This window comes from Monocercomonoides exilis, assembly GCF_001643675.1.
Source record: "Monocercomonoides exilis strain PA203 chromosome Unknown scaffold73-115670, whole genome shotgun sequence".
In the NCBI taxonomy this organism is placed as follows: Eukaryota; Preaxostyla; order Oxymonadida; family Polymastigidae; genus Monocercomonoides; species Monocercomonoides exilis.
The window spans coordinates 26353-47916 of NW_027150618.1; the positions used below are offsets into that span (position 1 = coordinate 26353).

The 21564-nt window shown below is 35.2% G+C and overlaps 5 protein-coding genes across 5 annotated transcripts; 3 read left to right on the forward strand and 2 right to left on the reverse strand.

The window, feature by feature from the left end:
• Positions 1–164: 164 nt before the first annotated feature.
• On the forward strand, positions 165–1933 carry MONOS_10621 (putative Ubiquitin-conjugating enzyme; the record flags this gene model as incomplete). The annotated part of the gene is made up of 3 exons (XM_067863085.1): positions 165–868; positions 941–1490; positions 1618–1933. 3 exons carry the CDS (start codon positions 165–167, stop codon positions 1810–1812), a joined length of 1449 nt encoding a protein of 482 aa, XP_067718756.1. The 3' UTR covers positions 1813–1933.
• A 4531-nt stretch (positions 1934–6464) lies between these two features.
• On the reverse strand, positions 6465–8216 carry MONOS_18383 (uncharacterized protein). Its single transcript, XM_067871399.1, has 4 exons — positions 8137–8216; positions 7952–8026; positions 7396–7889; positions 6465–7336 (listed from the first exon to the last, which is right to left on the reverse strand). Exons 2-4 carry the CDS (start codon positions 8019–8021, stop codon positions 6551–6553), a joined length of 1350 nt encoding a protein of 449 aa, XP_067718757.1. The 5' UTR covers positions 8022–8026; positions 8137–8216; the 3' UTR covers positions 6465–6550.
• A 2372-nt stretch (positions 8217–10588) lies between these two features.
• MONOS_10620 (putative ATP-binding cassette transporter, subfamily C, member 1, cluster I, SmABCC1) lies at positions 10589–11101 on the forward strand (the record flags this gene model as incomplete). The annotated part of the gene is made up of 1 exon (XM_067863084.1): positions 10589–11101. The coding sequence occupies one exon, from the start codon at positions 10589–10591 to the stop codon at positions 10997–10999; it is 411 nt and encodes a 136-aa protein (XP_067718758.1). The 3' UTR covers positions 11000–11101.
• Positions 11102–11132: 31 nt separating this feature from the next.
• On the forward strand, positions 11133–11885 carry MONOS_10619 (uncharacterized protein; the record flags this gene model as incomplete). Its single annotated transcript, XM_067863082.1, has 3 exons — positions 11133–11168; positions 11314–11724; positions 11778–11885. 3 exons carry the CDS (start codon positions 11133–11135, stop codon positions 11883–11885), a joined length of 555 nt encoding a protein of 184 aa, XP_067718759.1.
• A 4594-nt stretch (positions 11886–16479) lies between these two features.
• On the reverse strand, positions 16480–21507 carry MONOS_10618 (uncharacterized protein; the record flags this gene model as incomplete). The annotated part of the gene is made up of 1 exon (XM_067863081.1): positions 16480–21507. The coding sequence occupies one exon, from the start codon at positions 21505–21507 to the stop codon at positions 16480–16482; it is 5028 nt and encodes a 1675-aa protein (XP_067718760.1).
• Between the last annotated feature and the right edge of the window lie 57 nt (positions 21508–21564).

Sequence of the window (21564 nt, forward strand, 5' to 3'; positions counted from 1 at the left end):
GCAACAGGCTTTTTATGATTCTAATCATTTTTCAAATTTTTTTCGGCCATTATTAATTTTAGGAAATATTAAAGTTAAAATTATTAATATGTCCTGCAGTAAATGTGTAGTCGAGCAGGAACTTTCTTTTTTAACTTATCATATATTTTGGTTTAATAGTTAAAATGTCGGACAGCAGATGCAGTTATCAAAATTCAAATCATTCTCCTCGAATGAATCCTCTTTCAATGATTTCTCCTCCTGTCGATGCTTTTCGAAATTCTCCTACATACCCCCAACAAAACAGAGCATCTTTTATATCTCCAGCACCTCAAAAGCACGAGCTTTTGGACCCTTCACAACAAGTTTCTGGAGCACTTATATCTCCTCATAACTTTCGCATTGCAGAGCCATCTTCAACTCCAAAACCTATAAAATCATCAGAACATAGTTTATGTATGTCATTAAATGTACCAGATGATCTTTGCGCTTTTGAGAACGAAGGCAATCTAAATGAAGGTGAATCATATTCACGCATCATCCGTCCATTACTTTATTCAACAACAACAAAAGGCGAGCCTGTTCTTTCTCTTCCAATTTCTCCTCATCAAACAAATTCTTTTGTTCAAACTCATTTGTTTACTTCTTTACTTTCTCAGCAAGGATATCAGCCTCTTCCATTGACTGTTCAAAGCATCGTTGAAGAAATAAGGCGAGTTAAAAGCTTTTCAGAAGATGATGTTCACTTTTTAACTTCATTACCATCATTTGTTTCTGATTCTTCTTTCATTGGGATTAGAGTGTGCCATGATCAAATTCAACTTTGGAAAGCTGCTATTTCAGGTCCTGTTGATACACCCTATAAAAATGGGGTCTTTGAATTTGATATGTATGTTTCATTTATTGGTTTTTGTATTTTTTTAATTTTTGTTTTTTGTGTTGACCTTTTGAATGAAAACAGGTTTATTCCTTCGGAATATCCAAAATTTCCTCCATCAGTTGCATGTGTATCCACTCACAATGGAAAAATAAGTATTTCTCGCTTTATCTCATGTTCTGGAAGCATTTCTTTGCCACATTTATGCAACAGCCTAGAAAATACTGATAAAAGTGATTGCAATTTTCCAGCGCTATCGCCTTCACATTCGATCGCATCTGAATCCGCTTCGTCTTCGTCTTTGTCTGTTTCATCTCTTTCGCCTGTTTCATCTGAGACAGAGCATTCAGCACAACCATCGTCATTTACATTTGTGCCTGCTCAGTCTGCAACATCTTCCGATAGTAAACGTTCTCAGCAAAATCCGTTGCCAAAATCAAGTAAAGAGCAGATAACCTCTTCTGCTGTCTGGAATTCTCATTGCCCTTCGATCATCCAGTTATTGGCAACGATAAGAAATGCAGTGTTTGCAAAGGAGCCAATTTTGTCTTCGTCTTCTGCGAGCGCAATGTCTGATGATGATGATGATGGCATAAGAGGAGATGCGGATGGTGTTTCCCAAGTGAGTGTGGAGGTTTGTTTCGATTGCTCTGTTGATATCATATTTCCTTTTGTTCATTTATTATTATTATTATTTTGATTATTTATTCTTTTATTTTTGTGTAAATTGTGTACTAACCTTGCGTTGGAAATGCTTTTAGAAAATTGTCCAATGTGGAATTATTGATTCGATCCAAAGAGCATTGAACAAAGAAACTCCATTTTCTCAGCTGATAAAAACTCATTTTCGCCTAAAGAAAAATGAAATAAGAGAGCAATTACAGTCATATCTTGACAAAGGTCAAGTATCATTGTTAATGTTCACTGAAGCTTCGAATTTGCTGAATAAATTGTGAAAGAGTTGTTTTTGCTGTTGATATTCACTTTGTTTTGAGCGTTTATGATTTTGACCTTTAAAAATTCATAAGAAATTTTCTCCAATTCGTTATTTAATAAAAAATTTTTATACAGTTATTTAGCTTTGGAATTTCGATTGAATCATGGCATTTCTAAAAAGAAAGCAGTGAAAAAAATCGCAAGACAGCATAATTTGGGAATGGCCATTTTTCCGTGAAATTAAAATATGAGTAATGTTAACAATGGATATCATGTTTTCATGCATCAGAGATGTGCGGAAGTTAGCAAAAAAGTCAAAAACAAAAAATAAAAAATTGAAGAAGTAATGGGAGAAAGAATTTTATAAAAAAATTAAAAAATTCATTAATCAACTTCCATGTGGTCAAATTCTGATGCACTTGCACAGTCCCCAGCTCCAAGGGAATCTGATTCTTCAAATTCTGTAATTTGAATAGTGTATTTTTCAACTTAAATGTCAGATTCAAGCTCTGATTCTGTTGAGTCACTTTCTTCACTTTCAGATTTTCCCAATTCGTTTTCTTTTTCTGTTAAATCGAAGACGATTTCCTTTATTAGATCCTCAAATTGTATTTGCAAGTTTCTTCTAACCAGTCACATAGATAAATAGTCACCAAGAAACTTTTCTCTGCATCCTGTTCTAGAAAAAAATTTCTGTAAATTCATCCACAGACCTTCGACAGTGTTTGTGCAGGCATGTGAAATTTTGTTTTTGAATTCTCGCTTGTGACAGACAGCATCATGAGCATTACCATAATCTTTCAATCTGGCATAAGCCTTCCATACATCGCTCATGATCCAAGTTCCAAAAAGAATTTTGGCTCGTATTATTGGACCCAATATCTCAGCCTTCCTATTTGGCACGATCATCACGAAGTTCTTCCCCGCACCTCCCTCTGGTTTTTTTTCCACAGCTCCAAATATCCAAATTTGCCTTTTCTTTTTCCCTCGCCCACACCTGCTGCACCTCCAAATAGCTCTGAAATTTTCCACAATTTTTCCCAGCTCTCCAACCAAAGCTTGATTTTTGTTCCATATTGAGGTGCATCTGACTGAAATAACATTCTTCCAAGAATGAATTGTGTTTTCACTTTTTCCAAGCAGTTCACCAATGTGTGTGGCTGATGTTTAAAAGAAATAATTTCAAACAATCATCAAAAACTTATTCAGAGTAATTTTAGAATCTTCCAAAAATGTGTTTTTCAATACTGACTGTTTTTTGCTACATTTTCAGCACCTCCAATATTTGTTATATTTGCCTCCAGATGTGAATATCTTTTTGCATTTATCATGTCCTCATTCTGGAGCTTCTCCTTCCAGCACATTTTCGAAATACCATTTCCATGCACCCATTTCATCAGATGAAATATCGTTGAGTTCATAAATAGGTGTTTTGTGAGTATTCTATGTGATAAAGAAATTTTTTTAATGTCAACAAACACATAAATAATTGATAAAAAACTTTTTTTCAAAAAATAAAAAATATATATCTTTGACAACTTTCCGCTTGTATTTTGGAGATTCTAATAACAATAAAATACATATTAAATCATTAAAAACAGAAATAAACTTTTTTCAGTCGTTCCCATATCTTCAGGTCTTGCTTTACATTGCATTCACCAACAAATTGTTTCAATGATATAGATTTATTTCCTTCAACTTTTAAATTGATCTTCGACGAGTCAAAATGAAAAGTTTAACGTTTGTATGAATTCATTGCTTTTGTATTGGGCTTGACGAAAAAGCGGGTTTGGAAGAATGAATTTTTGTAAAATATCATGAATTGAAGAAAAATGGAGATGAAAAGAATAATATTGAGCAGAGATTGAGAGATCAGTCAAGGAAAGAGAATTAGGATAGAAAATGATTGATGAATAAAGAAATATTTGATTATGTGACAGTGAAGCAGCTGAAGAGGAAATGCAACTGGAGCAGAACTTTTGGATGATTATGTCAGAAAAGAATGTGAATGAGGCTTCTTCTTCTTCTCCAACAATTGGAAAATGCAAATGAAAACAGAATGATGAAAGAAAAAGGAAGAAAGAAATGGAATTTGATTATCTTCTTGAAGAATTGTATTTTGAGACGTAATGAATGAAACGGGTATCCTTATTCACGAAGAAGAGATAGGTTAGTGTTTTTATTGGCACCATTTTTTTATTGGCACCAAATTTTTGAAGTGTTAAAATTCAAAAAATACAGACTCAATTAGCAAAAATAAACAAAACTTGGGTCAAATAGTCTTCAATTTTTTCTTTTTCCTGAACTTTGATCTGCAGAATTTTCTTCATCGATATTTTCCATATCATCATGCAAAATTCTTCGATGAACTCTTTACTTCTTTGACTTTAATGGAAGAGTATCTTCAATGTTTTCTGTTTCTTCTTCGGCTTCGGAACATTTCGCACTTGTTCGAATAAATATATCTTCTTCCCACTTTTCTAAGAAATCCTCATTTGTGAGCAGTTTTCCGTAAAAATCAAAACGATTAGAATAAGTGGGCAAAGGAAATGAAGAGAATTTGTGTAATTCACGGAAACTGGTCCTGATGATCTAAACAAAACACCACTTGCATCAAATGCATTCTTAATTACTGACGGTGCGAATGCAGAGTGAAGAGCTTGAGGAAGGATGTCTGCCAAAGCCTTTCTGTTGGAAGAAGCTGTTGAAGATTGAGGGATTTCTATTGATGAATTTAAAACAGATTTAAGAACAGCAAAAACACCTCTATCGAGAGGTTGTGAAATATGTGTTGTGTGAGGAACAAATATGATGACATACACATTCGATTCCATAAATTTTCTCCAAATAATAAGGTTTGCACGAGAGCTGTGCGAATCAACGAAAAGCAAACATCTCTCTTCAGTCAATTTCATCCTTTTCTTTCTTTCTAATATTTCTGGAAGAAGAACACGCAAAGAGTATCGTTCGAATAAAGAAAAGTTCATCCAACCGTTCGTATTGCACCACACATCAAGCGAAGGAGATAGTAAAGGAGTCAACTCTTCCGGAACATTTGAACTTGGCCAAAGCACAATTGTTGGCAAAGAAAAACCATCTGAGGCAACAGCAGCCACAAGCGTCGCATTTCGAACTCTCGAAGGTGCTAAACAATAGGCCGAAGGAGATTCCGAGGATGTCGCAACAAGTTTTTGGCAATTATCTGATAATCTCAGTGATGTTTAATCCACATTAAAGATTAGCTCCCTTCGGTATTTGAACTTTGAATGCAAATCATCAAGCATTTCGTACCAAGGTTTCAAAACGTCTTGACAAGATGCTGCAAGACGTTTTGAATACAATATTTTAGGCTTTTGTAATATCAATTCTGGTTGATTTCGCAAGAAGGAATAAGCCGCGGATTTTGAAATTTCTTTTTTTGGTGAAGCATCAACTGAAATCTCTGAATCTTCATCTTCTATCGCATTTTCAATCTAAATAGAAACAAATAAATAGAAAAAAAATATTTTGCAAACCAATTCTTTTGTTTTCTTCACTGTCAGGTTTGTTCCACACTTTGCTTCAATTTTAATTACGTCTGTAACAATTTCCTTTTTTTCCTTTCGCAGCAATGACGGTCTTCCTTCTTTGGCAACATCCCTGTCACTTTTAACATCCTTCACTGCATGGATGAGTGTTTTTTTGAAAATTCACCGAAGTTGGTAGCATCCACAAGCCTGGCTTTTCCGTCAATTAGAATTCGAGCCATTCTCTCGAGTCTATTTTCATAAATGCGATAGTCAATCTACGCCATTTCTGTTTGCATTTTTCTTTTTCCTTCTTAAGTTTTTTTTTGATCATAAAAAAACTAATCAATTTTTTGGGTAATGATCAAAAAAAAAGTCCATTTTAAGCAGCCAAAAGACATTTCAAGTTTTGATATAGGTAGTATTTGCTTTAATAAATTTTTGTTTATTCAATTTGTTTTTAAAAAGAATTTGTCGTGTTTTTTTCATACGATGATTTCACTAACATATTTAACTGTTTCCCCGAAATCAAATAAGCACATCTGTTCATCCGCTGATGACAAAAACAATTGTTTGAGCAAATAATCTTTGTTTCTTATAGAAAATTATTTCTTTCACAAAGAAATAGAAAAAAGGTGCCAATAAAAAAAAAGGTGCCAATAAAAACACTAACCTAAAAGAAATGAAGAGAAAAGTGAAGGACTTCAATGGGAAGAAAAGAACAAAGAGATATGAAAGACTGGAAAAAATGAGAAGAATGTGAAGAGCAATTAATCATGAATTATTTTATCAGTCATTCTAATAAAGAATTGGAGAATAAGATTAGGTTCTTTTCCACTATGCTTGCTTTTGCAAGTGGAACTCATGAAGTTGATATCTGAAATCTTCCACAAACATTTCTCTATTGATTCTCTTGAATTCTTCCTCGGGAATTGTCATTTCATATTCGCCTTCTCCTTCATGAATTTGTTTAAAAATTCAGAAAGATAGAGAAAAAGCAAACTTAGCAAGATGCTTCAAGAGGAAGAAACTGAACAGTGGAATGCAAATAAAAATGATTCTTCTTGAAAAAGATGGAAGACTGATATTCATTCAATGACTATTATTGATGGAAATTAAAAAAAGGATTTTTTTGATTATTTATTTTTTGAAAAAAAAAAATCCTTCAATTAATTTTTTTGTTATTTTTAGAAATGATAAAAATTGAAAAAGATAGTTTTTCGAGTGAAAAAATTAAATGAATTGAATTTGGCTAAACGTTTACAAAATAATCAGAAATATCCAACGATAATCCATCATAATATTTTCTGTTAAGAAAATCAATTTGTTCATGATAACTTGTGATTGTATCTTCGTATCCTTCTTCCATCTTTTCAAACACTTTTCTTTTCAACGCTTTTCTTTTCGCTTCTTCCGCTTCATCTTCCTCCTCTTCTTCCCATTCATCACACCTCATTCCTTTTAATCGACTTGAAACTTTCATAAATAATCTCAAACTTTGGAATATCATTGTGTCATTCAATATTGTCCACTGAATCTCCTCCAAAACAGCATCAATTGCCCCGCTTTTCAGCAAACCATCAATTATCACTGCTCTTTTTTCTGTTGCTTCAATTAATAAATCAATACATTTCTCGAAAATTTCTTTGTGATTCTCCTTTGCTGCCCGAAAAACTCTCACAACGCTACCGAAAAGACCAACATATTCTTCATTCCTCAACAGACAACATGAAAAATAAATCTCAAGTGTTCCAATCCATCTCCTAATTACTAGCACTTCATTCGCTTCTTCTTTGCTCATTTCCTCTTCTATCTTTTTCCAATTCACCCACTTTGTCAGCTCTTCCAGTTCTCTTATTGCTTCTCTCGCAAAATGCAGCTCATACAAAATAACAGCTTCCAAACTTTTGTCACAGTAAAATCGAATCGTTAAAAATTTCCAAGCTGATTGATAAGTAAGTCGCGTGAGGTTGTGATGTTCTTGATGATATTTGATAATTTCTTTGATCTCATTCAAATACAGTTCTTTATTTATTTCCTTTAAAAAAGAGAAAGAACAATTCAGTAACATCAAAAACGAAAAAGATATTCTCATACGTGATATCCAATTTTGCTCAAAGCAAATAAAGCCATTTCCACCTCTTTTTTGATTTCCTCGTTTTCCTCTTTCTTCAAGGCAGCTTTCATAAGGTAAAGCACAATGATTGAAACCAATTCATCTGATGTATTATCATTATACAGCATAAAATTGCATTCACAGAGATCAATCAGGAGCTTTTCATTTTTTCCTTCTTTCTTGTTATTTTCATTAATAATCATTTTTTGTAATCTTATACTTAACATAGAGTTATCAAAATAGAAATTCCACATTCCATTCAACATATTAAAATATCCAACATGCTTCAGCAGCACAAGTGCGTTATCTATCGACAATTTCTTTTCTTCAATCATTTGGCGTATTTTACTGAACAGTTCTTCTGTAAAAACAGATGTGAATTCTTTTTTATTCATTTTCTCGACAGTTTCATTCATTTCTTCTATTTTCTGTTTCTGCTCGCTTTCTGTGCTATGTTCCAACTGGCCAAGCAATTCTTCCCCGATCGTCAAAAATCATAAAACATGAAATCTTTGAAAATACACAATTAAAGCAAACTCGAATATTTCTCTGCAAGGGACGGCTCTTGAGCGTCATCACTGAATTTGCAGGCATCACACATTTCCATTCTGTCTATTATTAGCAAAGATCAATTTGCAGCAAAATTTCAAAGAAAAACAGAAAAACAAACAGAAAAACAAGCATTGTTGATAATTGACAAATTTAAAATATAATTGTCAAACTCAATTCCTTTGCTTAATAAAAATTTGTGTAAAAAAAGAAATCTCAAAGAAGATGCAATATTGGTCGTATTTAGCCAAATCCGAAAGAGTTTAATTTCTTTCTGATCGAACCAACAATAATTCATTTCATTGAAATGGATGGCATTTCGATGAATAGTTGATCGCGTTGGAAAATATCCCACATGTATCGTATTGCTTGTGAAAAAAATTTTCATTTCAACATTTTGAGTGGAATGAAAAAAGGCAATAAAGGTTTTTTAAGAAAAAAACAAAAAAGTGACAAAAAAGCAGCAATTTGCACATAAATCGTGCTTGCTCTTTAATATCACTAAAAATTAAAATTCATACGTTAGTATTTCAATTTTGGATCTCACATTTAGAGTTATCTGGAAGCTTTACTAAATTGAAATGATTATTTCCGATATTTCAGAGTGTTTGCTGGTTTCCGTGAATGTTTCAAATTTAATGTGTTGAGAAAAGTTTTGAGATATCAGGATGATTTTGTTATTTATTCGTTACTTGAGTGGGTTGTTCAGGCAAAAGGAGGATTGATGGAGGGAATCAAGCTTTCAACAATTCACATTATTTTGATATTCGGGAATGTGATGGTTGGATTCCTTAGGAACTGTATCAAGGAAACAATGGACAACATTGTAAATCGAGCATTGAAAGAGATTTTCCCATAAGATTTTGAGGCTGAGTGAAGATGAAAGAATTCGAGAAAGCGAAGGGAGATTTATGCATGATGCGGAACAAAGCACATGAGGAATTTTGAGTGCATTCAAGCATATTGATCATTTGATGGTGTTGCAACTTGGCATGTATTTTTCTTTAAAGAAGCTTGTTGTATTTTGTTGAAAATCATCATTTTGGGTTGTTTTTGATGATTGTTGTTGATTCTCCAAAAACAGTGTGGATTTCGAAGCAAAGGTGAAAACAAATCGAGTGATGCCAAAGCAAATATGAAAGGACAGAGCAGACAACAGTTGAAGAGCTTGATCAAATTAAGGTACGTTATCCAATTTATGCAACATTTATGCATTTTTTATTTAAATAAGAAAAAAAGAAATTATAAATAATAACAATTCTTTTGACTTTTTTTGCAATGATAATTTCATTTTTTCACTTTCATTTTTTCTTTTTCTTTCTCTTTTGGTGTAACATTATTGTTCTTTTGATTTCAGTTAAAATAAAAATAAATAAACAAAAAACTGACTGGGAAGAAATGATAAAAAACAGGCTGCAACAATAAGAGAGGCAACAAAATGAGCTAATTTGAAAAGGGTATTGCCTCATTTTGCAATATATTTTATATTTCCACTTTTTTCTTTTTCTTTATATCTTTCTAGCTTTATTGATATTTTCTGTAAACTTCCAAAATAAACTTCACTTAAAAGCCGATTCTTCCTACAGATCATCATCAATTCCATCCAAGGAAACTTGCATTCGCTTGTGAAGGCACGCACCTTCGTCGTACTTGTCGGCATGTGTTTTCAGCATCATCAGCATTTGAAAGTATATGTCTTGTTTCCTTCCATCAAAAAAACCATTGAATCACTCGGAGAATCTCTTGGATAGCATTTCATCGTTGCTTGAACAGCATCTGAATGGAGAGAAGTTGCATAAACAGAATGGAGATGCTACTGCTGCCAATAGAGCCTGCTGACAGATACAAGGGGGAAGGAGAAGAGAAGAGAAGAAGAAGAAGAAAAAGAAGAAGAAGAAAAATGGAGCAAAGAAGAAAAAGATTATCATAATGGTGAAGATGATGTTGTGATTTGCCTATCAAATGCATCGATTGTGTGGAGTCGCTATGAAGTTACCAACAAAAAGGAAAGAGAACATGCAAATGGAAAAGAAACAGAATTCGAAACACCAACAGTCAGCGAGAGTGAAAGTGAGGGAAAACAAGAGAAAGATGAGAAAGATGAAAAAGGAGAGAAAAAAGAAGAAAATGAAAAAATGAAGAAAAAGATAAATTACGTTCATCGCCAACTTTTTTATCATCTTCTTCTTGTTTCATTCGTCTTTCCTCCTTCCTCTGCTCCTTTCGCTCTGCCTTCGTCTGGTTGTATAGCACGGATGACGAAGAGGATGAGGATGAGGATCATCTTCCTCCTCATCTGCCTTCTCCTCTTCCCATCCTCCACAGCATCTCCTCCTCTCTCCCTAAGCATTTCCACTCAATCCTCTTCGGACTTATTGTTCCTATGGCAAGTTGGCGCTTCTTGTGTCGATTCCGGGAGAGACAATCTGTTTGGAAGGGAAGAGTTATGTGAGAGAGACAGTGGCTTGAGTGTATCGGGTGTAAAAGTTAAAAAGAATAAAAAAAGAAAATAAATTATTTTTCATTTTGAATAATTTTATTTATTTCTTAATCAATGATAAACGCATTGTACATCATTTCTTATACTGAACTGATTTTTTCCCTTCTCCTAATAATATTCATCGTATGTTCATTTATCCATCATTTTCCATTCAGATTCCTTTCATCTTCAACGACACCATCAAATCCTATATCCTCTTCCACACTCCCTTCGACCCCGTTCGCTACGCTCGTGTCATTCAAGCATGTTGTCTGGAACAAGACTTGGACATTCTTCCTGGCGGAGACGAAGCAGAAGTGGGCGACAGAGGATACAACCTGTCGGGCGGGAAGGGAATGAGGATAGCTCTGGCAAGGGCAGTCTATTCAACGGCTGAGGTGTTTGTGTTGGATGACATTTTGGCGAGTGTTGATGTTCTTGTTGGAAAGGAGCTGGCGACAAAATGCATCAGTCAGCTGCTGAAAGGGAAGACTGTTTTGTCGACAACACATTACACGAAATATCAGCCTGAATTCGACTCAGCCATTGCGATTTAGGAAAAACGGAAGGATCAGAAAGATCTGCAAGGCGGAAGAGTTTAAGGGGATTGTGAAGGAAATGAGAAAGTTCGTTGAGGAGAAGAATACAAAATTGTAGAAGAAGTGGAGAAAGAAAGAGAAAATTTGGAAGATGATTATAAAACCAATTGTGAAAAGAGGACTGAAGGTTCGGTTAGTGTTTCTTCTTCACCTTTAATGTCATCTTCTCTATTCTCTTTACAATCTACTTTCATTTCGCCCAACAATCTCCATCTTCTTCTTCTACTGCAACTTCACCATTCACTTTTAAATCACATTTCATATCGACTCAGCAATCTGCATCGTCATCATCATCATCATCATCATCATCATCATCATCATCATCATCTTCTTCTTCTTCTTCTTCTTCTTCTTCTTCTTCTTCTATTTCGAGTGAATTTCCCACAAGTCTTCAGATAACACGTCCGCTTGTTCTGAATCCAGTGGGTAAAATCACTTCCTCTTTTTCATCATTTTCCTCCTCCTCCTCTTCTTCTCTTCTTCCTCTTCTTCCTCTTCTTCCTCTTCTTCCTCTTCTTCCTCTTCTTCCTCTTCTTCCTCTTCTTCCTCTTCTTCCTCGCCTTCCTCGCCTTCCTCGCCTTCCTCGCCTTCCTCGCCTTCCTCGCCTTCCTCGCCTTCCTCGCCTTCCTCTTCTTCCTCTTTTTCTCTCGTTTCTTTCTTCCAACTTTCAAATTGCACTTTTTGTATTGAAAGTTCTATCGAAAGCTCTTTCTTTCTTTGGATATGGGAATCATAGGAGAGAGAGAAGAAGAAGAAGAAGAAAAAGAAGAAGAGGGAGAAGAAGATGGAGAAGAAGATGGAGAAGAAAGAGGAGGAGGAAGAAGAAGAATTTAATGAAGAATAAGAAGAATAAGAAGGAGAAGGATAAGAAGAGCAATGAAGAAAAACATCATAAGCAATCAGAACAGAGTCATGTCCACTTGCTCCGCCTGCGCCACTGAATGAGAGAGAAAGAGAGAAAGAAAGAAAAAGAAAAAGAAAAATGCATTTTATTAGTAAATAATAAAAAACAATAAAATAAAAATAAAAAAGTTTTTAAATATTGAGAAAAATATTTGAAAATTATGCATTGAACAATAATTATTAAGCAAAAATCTTATTCACATATCTTTTCAAAGACACAACAACAAAACAATTCAGAAGCTATTATCAACATTTTTTTGATTGAATGGGAAAAAATAAGTAGAAAAAATTACCCAACAAGAAGTTTGTTTAAAAAAAAAATTATGTTGATCTTATTATTGCAATGTATGGTTGATGATCAAAAGAGCAATTGCTTCCATTAAGCAAAGAAACCATACACACATGTTTAAATAAATGCTAAAACAGCCATAACTTTTATGTTTAGAAATATAGAACGAAAACATTCTGCATTTACTATTACCATTGTTCCTTTAAGAACAGAAATTCTGATAAACAATTCAATGTACGATCTAATTTATAAACGATGATCTTTGGAAAACGACAACATAACATTAGCAGTGTGCATGTCCATTTTAGTTTATTTCATTCAAAAGTTCTATTCGCAGTATATAAACAAATTCTTTTACACAACAAAATAGACAAATTTCGTTTATGAAAGTATGTCTTCAGTAAAGATTTTGGACTCAAAAGCGTTTTATTTATGATGATTTTTTCATAATAAAAATTCATCTACAACTTGACGCTGATAATAATGTGGAGAAAGACAGATCTGTTGAAAATTGTGAAATGTGACAGGTTTTCATATTTTCCCGCAAATTTTGAATTTTAATCATTTTTTATTCATTTATTAAATTTCTGTTGTTTATTGTTGTTATTATTTTGTTTTTGAAAATGTTTTCTTATCGTTTGAATTATAGATTAAAAGTTTAAAAAGTCAATGTTGATGAGTTGCAATGGTTGTTCAATATTTGTCACTTGATAGGTATATTGATTAATTTCATTAAGAATGAAGAAAATATCGAAATATTATTAAGAAAGAAAAAGAAAAGAAACAGATAAAAATTCTTTTTGTTCTGCGTGGGTAAAAAGTTGCTTGATGTTATCTGATTCGCGATTATAAAACACGCAGATAACAAAGGCGTAAACTGGAATATTATTTTTTGCTGAGATATTGTTATATTCAAATATAACAAAAGTATATATGCCTCAGATAATTTCAGTTTATATATTAATTAAAACTTTTTTAATGAATAATGATTTATTTGTTTTATCAAAGACAATGGTTATATTTATATGTTTTTTTTTCTAAATGTTCATTTGTTTTTTTTTTGTTTATCATAAATTTATTTAGTAATTGCGAATGATTTATTTAGAAGTCAATCAATCAATGACATTCTGACGTCTTGCGCGTTAATTTATTTTTCTTTATTTTGAAGTGAAGAAGCCAAAATCAATAAGGATGGAAGACGTTACATGTTCATTGAAAAGATTCCGCAAAAACATATTTAACGAAGATAATCTTTATTTAAAATGGGTTACAATGGAATTTTTAATTTATCAAACAGACCGCAAGAAGATTCAGCAAGCTTTTGATCATCCAGTGTCGTCAAATCATAAGTATGCTTTTAAAGATTTTTGAGAGCGTTTTTATTTCGAAATAAAAATTGTTGAAACGCAGAAAACAAAATGAAGAATATTTGTTTTCATTGATTGAATGTGAATTGAGAATATAATTTTTCTGCGAAGAAGAATTTTTGAGAGATATTTCGTGATGGATGAGACAATTTATTTTGTTTTTGACTCTTTCGCGGTCGAACTCTCACAAACTTCTTTTTTATTTCCTAATCCTTTTTTTTCCAATTTAATTTTGCAGTTGTTATTCATTTTTCTCATTATTTTAATTTTGTCATTTTGTTTAACAGTTACTTCATTTTTTTAGCTTTTATAGAATAAAGATATATTCGCCTGAGCTCATTGTATGTTTTATTGTGCATGTGAATTTTTGTTGTGATTTTATTTTATCGTTTATGTGAACGCATGAAAGAAAATGCTATGAATGAAGTATTTTTATTCATTTATGGATTTAATGTCATGCGAGAGTGAACAATTGATGCTCTTGTCAACTTCTGAGAAGGGTGTTTACCGTTCAATGATTTAGTTGATATTTTCATCAGTACATTGTTATTTCTTTGATTATTATGTAAACATTCTTTTTTTAGCATCGTTTAAATATTTATCTCATATTCTTTTTAAACAGAAATCTAGTGAAGCATTAAATAAGACACTTAAAAATCTTAATTTAGTAATAATTTCAGTTGTATTTATGTGCATTCACAACAACATAAATATGGAATTATCTTGATTTATCACACCACCCAGCTCACCGTCCATCTTTGCATACACGCTCTTTATTTCTTGTGCTGCATTTTCCTTTTCGTGATTTTGTGACGAGTTTAAGTCTTTCATTCAATATGCTTACAACTCTGATTCCATCAACGAAGAAGGATGTGCCTTCAAATCAATAATCATATTTTCTGTATTGCCAATTGAATTGTTCATTAAAGGTGTATGATTTGTGGAGATTAAGCGATGTGTATTGCGAATGGTTTTTATATTCAAAGAAAAAGAAATGGACAATTATATAAATGATTATGGAGGACGGTTTGCGCAATTCGATCCTGATCTTTTTTTGAGTAAAAGGTTGGATAAAATGCGCGTAAATGAACTCTGTGCTTCAAAGGGATCTGGAATCGCTTCAAAATTGAAGGATCACTCTCTTAAATGGCATATGAGATATTTTCTTATTTTTTTTGACAATTTTTGTATTTTCTGTTGCATTAATTTTGTATTTTTTTTTATGCTGTGTGTATTTTAGTGACTTTGTTAATGAATCATACATCATGTGAAATTTTAGTGTTCTCCAAAAGTAAATGTGTTTTTATGAATTTATTTTCCGAACTACATTCAGTCAATTCTGATAGTGTCAATTATTTTCATTCAATTGATTTCTTGTCACTTCTTTTGGTGACTTTATTCCACATTTGATTTCTTGACATTCAGTTTTGTCGAAGATGCATTTGTGCTGAAGTTTCAAGCATCACATTTTAAATTTTGTTTCGCACAAGTTCTTATGTTTCATTTATTCCTTGTACAGTTATGAAGTTTGCTTTTAAAATTATTGCACCAATCAAACATTTCCGCACTCACTGTGCGTTTCGTTCTGTACTCCGATTTGCTTTGAACGATTTTACTAATTCAATTTTCAGTTTTGGTGCTAATCACAAATTTTATTGAATTAATTTGCTCGAATTGTTGTGTTCTTATTGTGCTTTGCATTTATCTGACTTCATCATGTGAACAATTACTCACAGTCTTCATGTAGAATTTTATCAGATTATTTCGTGCGAGCCTTATTGTATTTAAAAGGTTTGTTTGAAATGATTGTTTGTGAATGAATGGAGAGAGAAGATAGAAAGAATAATTGAGAAATTGCATTGAAATCAAAGCAAAAGATTGTATTGTGCTTCTTGCTTATGTGTAAATGTGCAAAGAGTTGCTGGGAAGGTCGCTAACGACAAGAGAGGAGTATCCTCAAGGACGTGCGTTTGATAGTAGCTCCCGCAAATTGTTCATAGAAAATTTTTGGATTTATTTATTATTTTGTATTTTGTTGACTTTATTCATTAATTGTTTTTTTGATTATTTGTTATTAGTTCACAAGTGCTTCTAAGCTTATTCACATTTAACTTTTGTTAGAACCGTCTTTGAATAGTTGCATGATGGAAGTTAAGAAACAGCCTATAAGTATGCTTTAAAATGAATTGATGAATACTTAACAGTGGACATATTCTTAAATAATTACAAAAGTAATTTTTTGTATTTGAGAATAAGAGATAATACGAATATGCGTTTAACCAAATGGTGGATGTTATTCTACGCCAACATTTTTTTCTTACGCATAGAGTTATACAAGAGATTTCAGTTGATGCTGAACAATAAATTATCTGAAGCTACTGCGATGTTTCTCGTTACATATTTGCTTTGAGTTTTTATTTGTTTTACAATTTTTGACTTATTTTTATAGTGTTCTCCAACTTTTGTCAATATTTAATTTATTTTTCATAATTTTGAATCTTTTTATTTATATTTTTTATTTCTCATGTCAGAAAAATAAAGTTCAAATAAAAAAAACAAATTTAAATAGTGCATTCTTTTTTGAACAAAAAGTGAAAATTAAGTTCTGATAAAAAATATGAGTTCTTAACAGAAGAGAAGAATACATTTATAACAACATACAAAATTGATTGAGGAGAAAACTAGCAAAACACACAGGATGGTTGAGAATGAACAGAGACAGCAGAAACTGAATGAGTTGCATTTTAATAACTCAACTTATATAAATAACCAATAAAATTTAAAAAGTGATACAAATCAGCAATAAATATAAGCTTGATAACATTTTAAAAAATAATAAAATTGGAATTGAAGAATGCAAAAGAATGGAAAAGCAAAATTCATCCATGTTTGGTGAGCCATTTTGCCTTCTCCTTTTCCTTCTGCTTCTTCAAAATAAGCTTCGCTTTCTCTTCCTCTCTTCGAATAAGCTCCCATCTTTCCTTGTCCAAAATGGTTGTTCCGTTCTCCTGGAAAATGACAGACGGAAGCTCTTTGAACAGCGTCTTCAGCTCAACTGGACGCTTTCCTGGCTGAGGAGAAACAGAGGAAGAGGAGGAGGAAGAAGAAGAAGTCGAGGATGGTTTGAATGGAGATGGAGATCTCCTCTTTCCCACCACTTTCTCTCCTTCTTTAGCTTTCTCTCTCTCCCTCTCCTTCTCCTTCTCCTTCTCTTTCAACATCTTCGCCTGCTCCTGTGCTCTTTTCGGAAACAGTGCTTCCGTCCTCAATTGAGTCAGCCTCGTCCGCATCATCCTCAGCCTCTGTGCATCTGTCTCCTGAAGTAGCGACTCGTAAATGTAGAAGTCTCTCAAAGACGACGTAGACGACAGCGTTCGCGTCTCCTCTGGCTGTTTTGGCTGAGAATGCGAAGAGGAAGAATATGAAGAGGAGGCAGCAGCGTATTCAGAATAAGAGGAGTATGATGATGCTTGCAGTCCCCCAGCTGGTGTGGGTGGATTGAGTGCGCAAAACGAAAGAGGCGATTTGTCCTCACCTTCGTCGTTGTTGTCTGAATCGCTGTCATCTGCCTCGTTTTGAATAGAGCTGCCTGACAGCCTTCTGTTTGGCAATGCTGAAGAAGAAGGTTTCGCTTTGTTCACACCTACTTTCAATGTTCCACTCCATCTTCGCTGAGTTGTGCTTGCAACTTCATCGTTTTCATTGGCATCATCATCTTCCTCTTCTTCCTCCTCCTCTTCTTCGTCTTCGTCTTCATCATCATCCTTCGACTTCTTTGGAGCTGCCTTCCAGACTTGTTTTGTTAGAAAAGAGACAAGATAAGGCGGAGGTACAAAAGAATTCAGAAAATCATAGTCGAAATTGAGTGAAAAAAGAAGAGAGGAATTTGAAGAAGAAGAAGAAGAAGAACGAATAATCGCAGAAGTTGTGGAATCAGAAGCGCTTGTTATCTTTCTCTCAATCGGAACAATAGAAGAAGAGTTTGACTCTGATTGTGAAATGGCAGGCAACTTCTTCGCTGTCACCGAAGTTGTTGTGTTTGAAGCAGCAGAAGGCGAAGGTGAAGACGAAGAAGAGCCAAGAGTGGCAGAAGGATATGTTGGAGATGTTGAATTTTCCTTCTTCTTCTTCATCTGACTTGCTGGTCTTCGTGTCCCGCTCCATCGTCTCTTCGACTTCTCCTCTTTTGGCTCGCTTTCCAGTTGAGAAAAAGTCTGCTGAGGGAACAAAGTGTTCAGTGAAGGATAGAGCAGACACACAGAAACAGAAGAGCTGAGTGCCATTGTCGACTGCGAGGGTGTTGATATTGGTGATTGTGCTAATTCATTTCCTCTGTTTCTCATTGGAATCACAGCAAAGCTGTCTTTTTCGCTTTCTTTTTGTTTAAGTCGCGATGATGAGTTTGGCCTTTTGTGTTCTTCATTTAGTTCTCTTTCTCTTTCTCTTTCTCTGCCATTATCAGCAAATGCCTGAGTGAATGCAGAGAGAGGAGCCATCTTCAGTTGCGGAGTCTGCGGCATCTGAGGCGATGTGGAAGAGAAGCAGCCATTTGACAGGATGTCAAAATTGTGTGTGGGCAAAACATTGCTGCTGTAAAAGGAGGATGTTGGCGGAAACAAAAACAGCGCCCATTCGACATTTTGGAAGGGGACAGCGAGCGGAGTGGTGGGAGTGAGTGGTAAAGAGGAGAGAGAAGGAGACTTCGGAGAAATAGCTGAGGAGGAAAGCGACGGAGAAATATCTGCAGAAAGACGGCGGCCGGACGAGATGCTGGGAGATGAGGAGATCGGGGCAGAAGAGGAAGAGGAAGAGGAAGAGGAAGAGGAGGTAGAAGAAGATATTGAATTACGTCTGGCATAACTCACAGAAGTTGATGTTGCAGATGATGAAGAAGCATTCGATGAGGAGGAAGAAGAAGAAGAGGAAGAAGAAGAAGTGAACATAGACTGAGGATGAGCCGAAGATACTCTCTGACTCTGGAGTTTCGAAGGGGAAGAAGGACGAATGGCAGACAGCTGTCTTCTTTGCATGTTGTTTCGGGTGGAGAAAGCAGACGGCGAAAGAGAAGGTCTTGTGGAAGACGCTGTTGTGGTGCGAGAAAAGCCCACTTTTGAAATCAGCGATGAATCTGAGGCTGTTTTGTGGTGGATGCGGAGTGGGGTGCGGATGGAGCGGGAAGAAGAAGAGACGATTGGAGCAAGTGTTGTAGAGGAAGAGGAGGAAGAAGAAGAAGAAGAGGAGGATGATGATGATGAAGGAGAGGAAGAGGATAGAGAAGAAGATGTTGATGATGATGATAAAAGATTATTATTGATTTGAGTGTTTGTTTGTGGAGAAGGAGAAGGAAGTGAATGAGGAGAAATGGAAGATAAAGAGGAAGAGGAAGAGGAAGAGGAAGAGGAAGGACGAGATGAAATGCGTTGTGTGACTGAAGATGACAATATCGATGATGTTGATTGATTTGTGGATAACGTGAATGAAGATGTTGTGTTTGAAGCATCAACAGGCTGAAGAGGAGAAGAAGAAGAGGCAGAATAGAGGCGAATGCCACGAGATGTAGTTTGTGGTGAAGAGAAACAAGAAGATGAAATAGAAACAGAAGAAGTAGAAGAAAAAGGAGATGAATGTGTCCTTACAGATTGCAGAGGAAGATGAGGAACATGTGGAGAGCTGCCTGATGAAGAAGGGCGGACATTTGAATGATGGATGGAAGAAGAAGAAGAGGAAGAGGAAGAAGAAGTGAAAAGAGGAGGAGACGAAGATGAAGAGGAAGAAGAAGAAGAAATTGAAGAAGAGCCAAAAAGCATCTCTTTTTGTGAAGAACGTTGTGATTCGTGTCGGAGAAGAGGCAGAAGTGTTGGCGAAGTTGGAGACTTGGAGTCAGTGCGTGTTGAGTGTGGAGAGAGAGAAGAAGAGAAATTGTGATGCGGATGCTGAGGAGAGTGAGAAGAGGAGAAGGGAAGAGGAAGAGGAAGAGGAGGCGGAGAAGAAGAAGAAGAAGAAGATGATGATGATGATTGTGGGATTGGAGAGGTTGAAAAAGCAGGGGAAGGTGAATAAGCAGCTGGTGGAGTGGCCGAAGAAAGACGTGTTTGACGTGGCGAGAGAGAAGCTAAGTTGTGCGGCTGGTGAGGCTGAGGGGCAACAATTGGGCTTTCTGTTGTTGATGTCACAAGAGAGAAAGAAGAAGCAGAGTCTGCATTTCCCTTTGGGTTTTCGATGGATGGAAGAGACGAACTAAACGGCCTCTGCAAAGTTGGAATGTTCTGCTCTTTTTCGTCGCTTTCTTTCTCTTCGATGAAAGTTGTGCTGTCTTCATTGAACTTCGTCTGGGCTGTTTCTGAGCAGCTTGACCAGATGGCATTCCAATCAGGGTGTGTCAAAGAGAGTCTGTTGATGACATGCCAAATGTTGTGTGTCAAAGTGACAGAAGAAGGGAAAAGCACGTCGAGTGAAGGAAAAGATGAGATGAAAGAAGAAGTTTGTGCGGATGAAGAAGAAGAAAAGCGATCAGATTGATGCAGTTCATTGTGCTTGTCTGATGTTTCTAAGTGACAATCTTCTATGAATTGCTGAAGCTGACTTCTGAATGCTGAAATGCAACAGCGTGCAGATGTCTCGCTGATTTTGTGGTGTGCTGTTTGAGATGCTTCTCCTGAGTCATTTTCTTCTTCTTTCTTCTTCTTGTTGTTCATCTTCAATTCCTCATTGTTTTTCAACAAATCACATTGCTCAAATGGAGAAGATGAGGATGAATATGAAGATTCATCTCTTTTATCATTGTTATTGTTGTTACTGCTTCTGTTGTTTTCAATGTTCTTATTTGCTGACTCATCTGTTTTGCAGGCAGAACACGTTGAGTGGATGTCCCACAAATAGAGCAGTTTTGAGCAATTCTGACAGCGAAACAGATAAAATGAGAAGAAGAACAAAAAGAATGACGCTCTGAGGGAGTTTGCCTCGTCAACAGAAGAAGAAGCAGAAGATGATGATAAAGAAGAAGAGGTGGATGAAGGCGATGGTGTTGATGAAGGAGAAAGTGAAGAAACTGAAAAGGAAGAAGAAGAAGAAGAAGGCGATTGTGGATGTGAAGTGGCTGAAGCATCCTGCGAAGTGGAAGAAGAAGCAGGCGAAGTGCAGTGAATTGACTGTGTTTGAGGGGATGTTGCTGAAGAAGCAGAGAAAAGACACTTGAAAATCTGTGATTGATTGAAAGAGATGTCACAAGAGTGAGAATGGCAAGGATTTCTAGGGCATTCTGGCTGATGTGAATGGAGGGCAGTCAGCAGGCAGTGGCAGTGCTGGCAGCGGAAGAGAAAGCAACTTGATTCATTTGATAGCAACGATGCACTGTCTGAAACAGCTGAATCCTCATTCTTTGATGTGGAGAGCGGAGAATCTTGTTTGCTGGCTAATTCCTGATGCAGACCAGCTGCTTCCTTTGCGAGCTTTGCCATAAGCCGCAGGCGGATCATCCAAATGCGCCTGTTGATTCCGTCTCTCCGCCGCGGAAGCCTATCGATTTCAAACGGCGTCAGATGCGCTGTCAGTTTTGATAAAATTGAGTCGTTGAGCACAGAAAGGGAATACGGGAGTGACAGCATTGCTTGAAGTGGAGGCATTGATGAGATATCAGATAATTGTGATGATGACGATGAGATAGAAGAGGACGAATTTATTGAAGGAGTTGTGAAGCGTTCTTCCGATTGATTAGATGAAGATGATAAATAGATTATGCAAGCAGTTTGAAGAGTTGGCATATCTAAAAACTGTGACGATAGAAGAACATTCACGAATGAAGGGATTTGAATAGTCTGTATGACTTTTAACCACTCAATTTCTGTTGGAGCCACATATGTTCTATGTTCAGCATCACATTTTTCTTTTTTTAATAAAATACATTTCATCAGCAATTCGAAAACAGACAAATCACATAGAATAACGCATTCATTACTCAAATGATT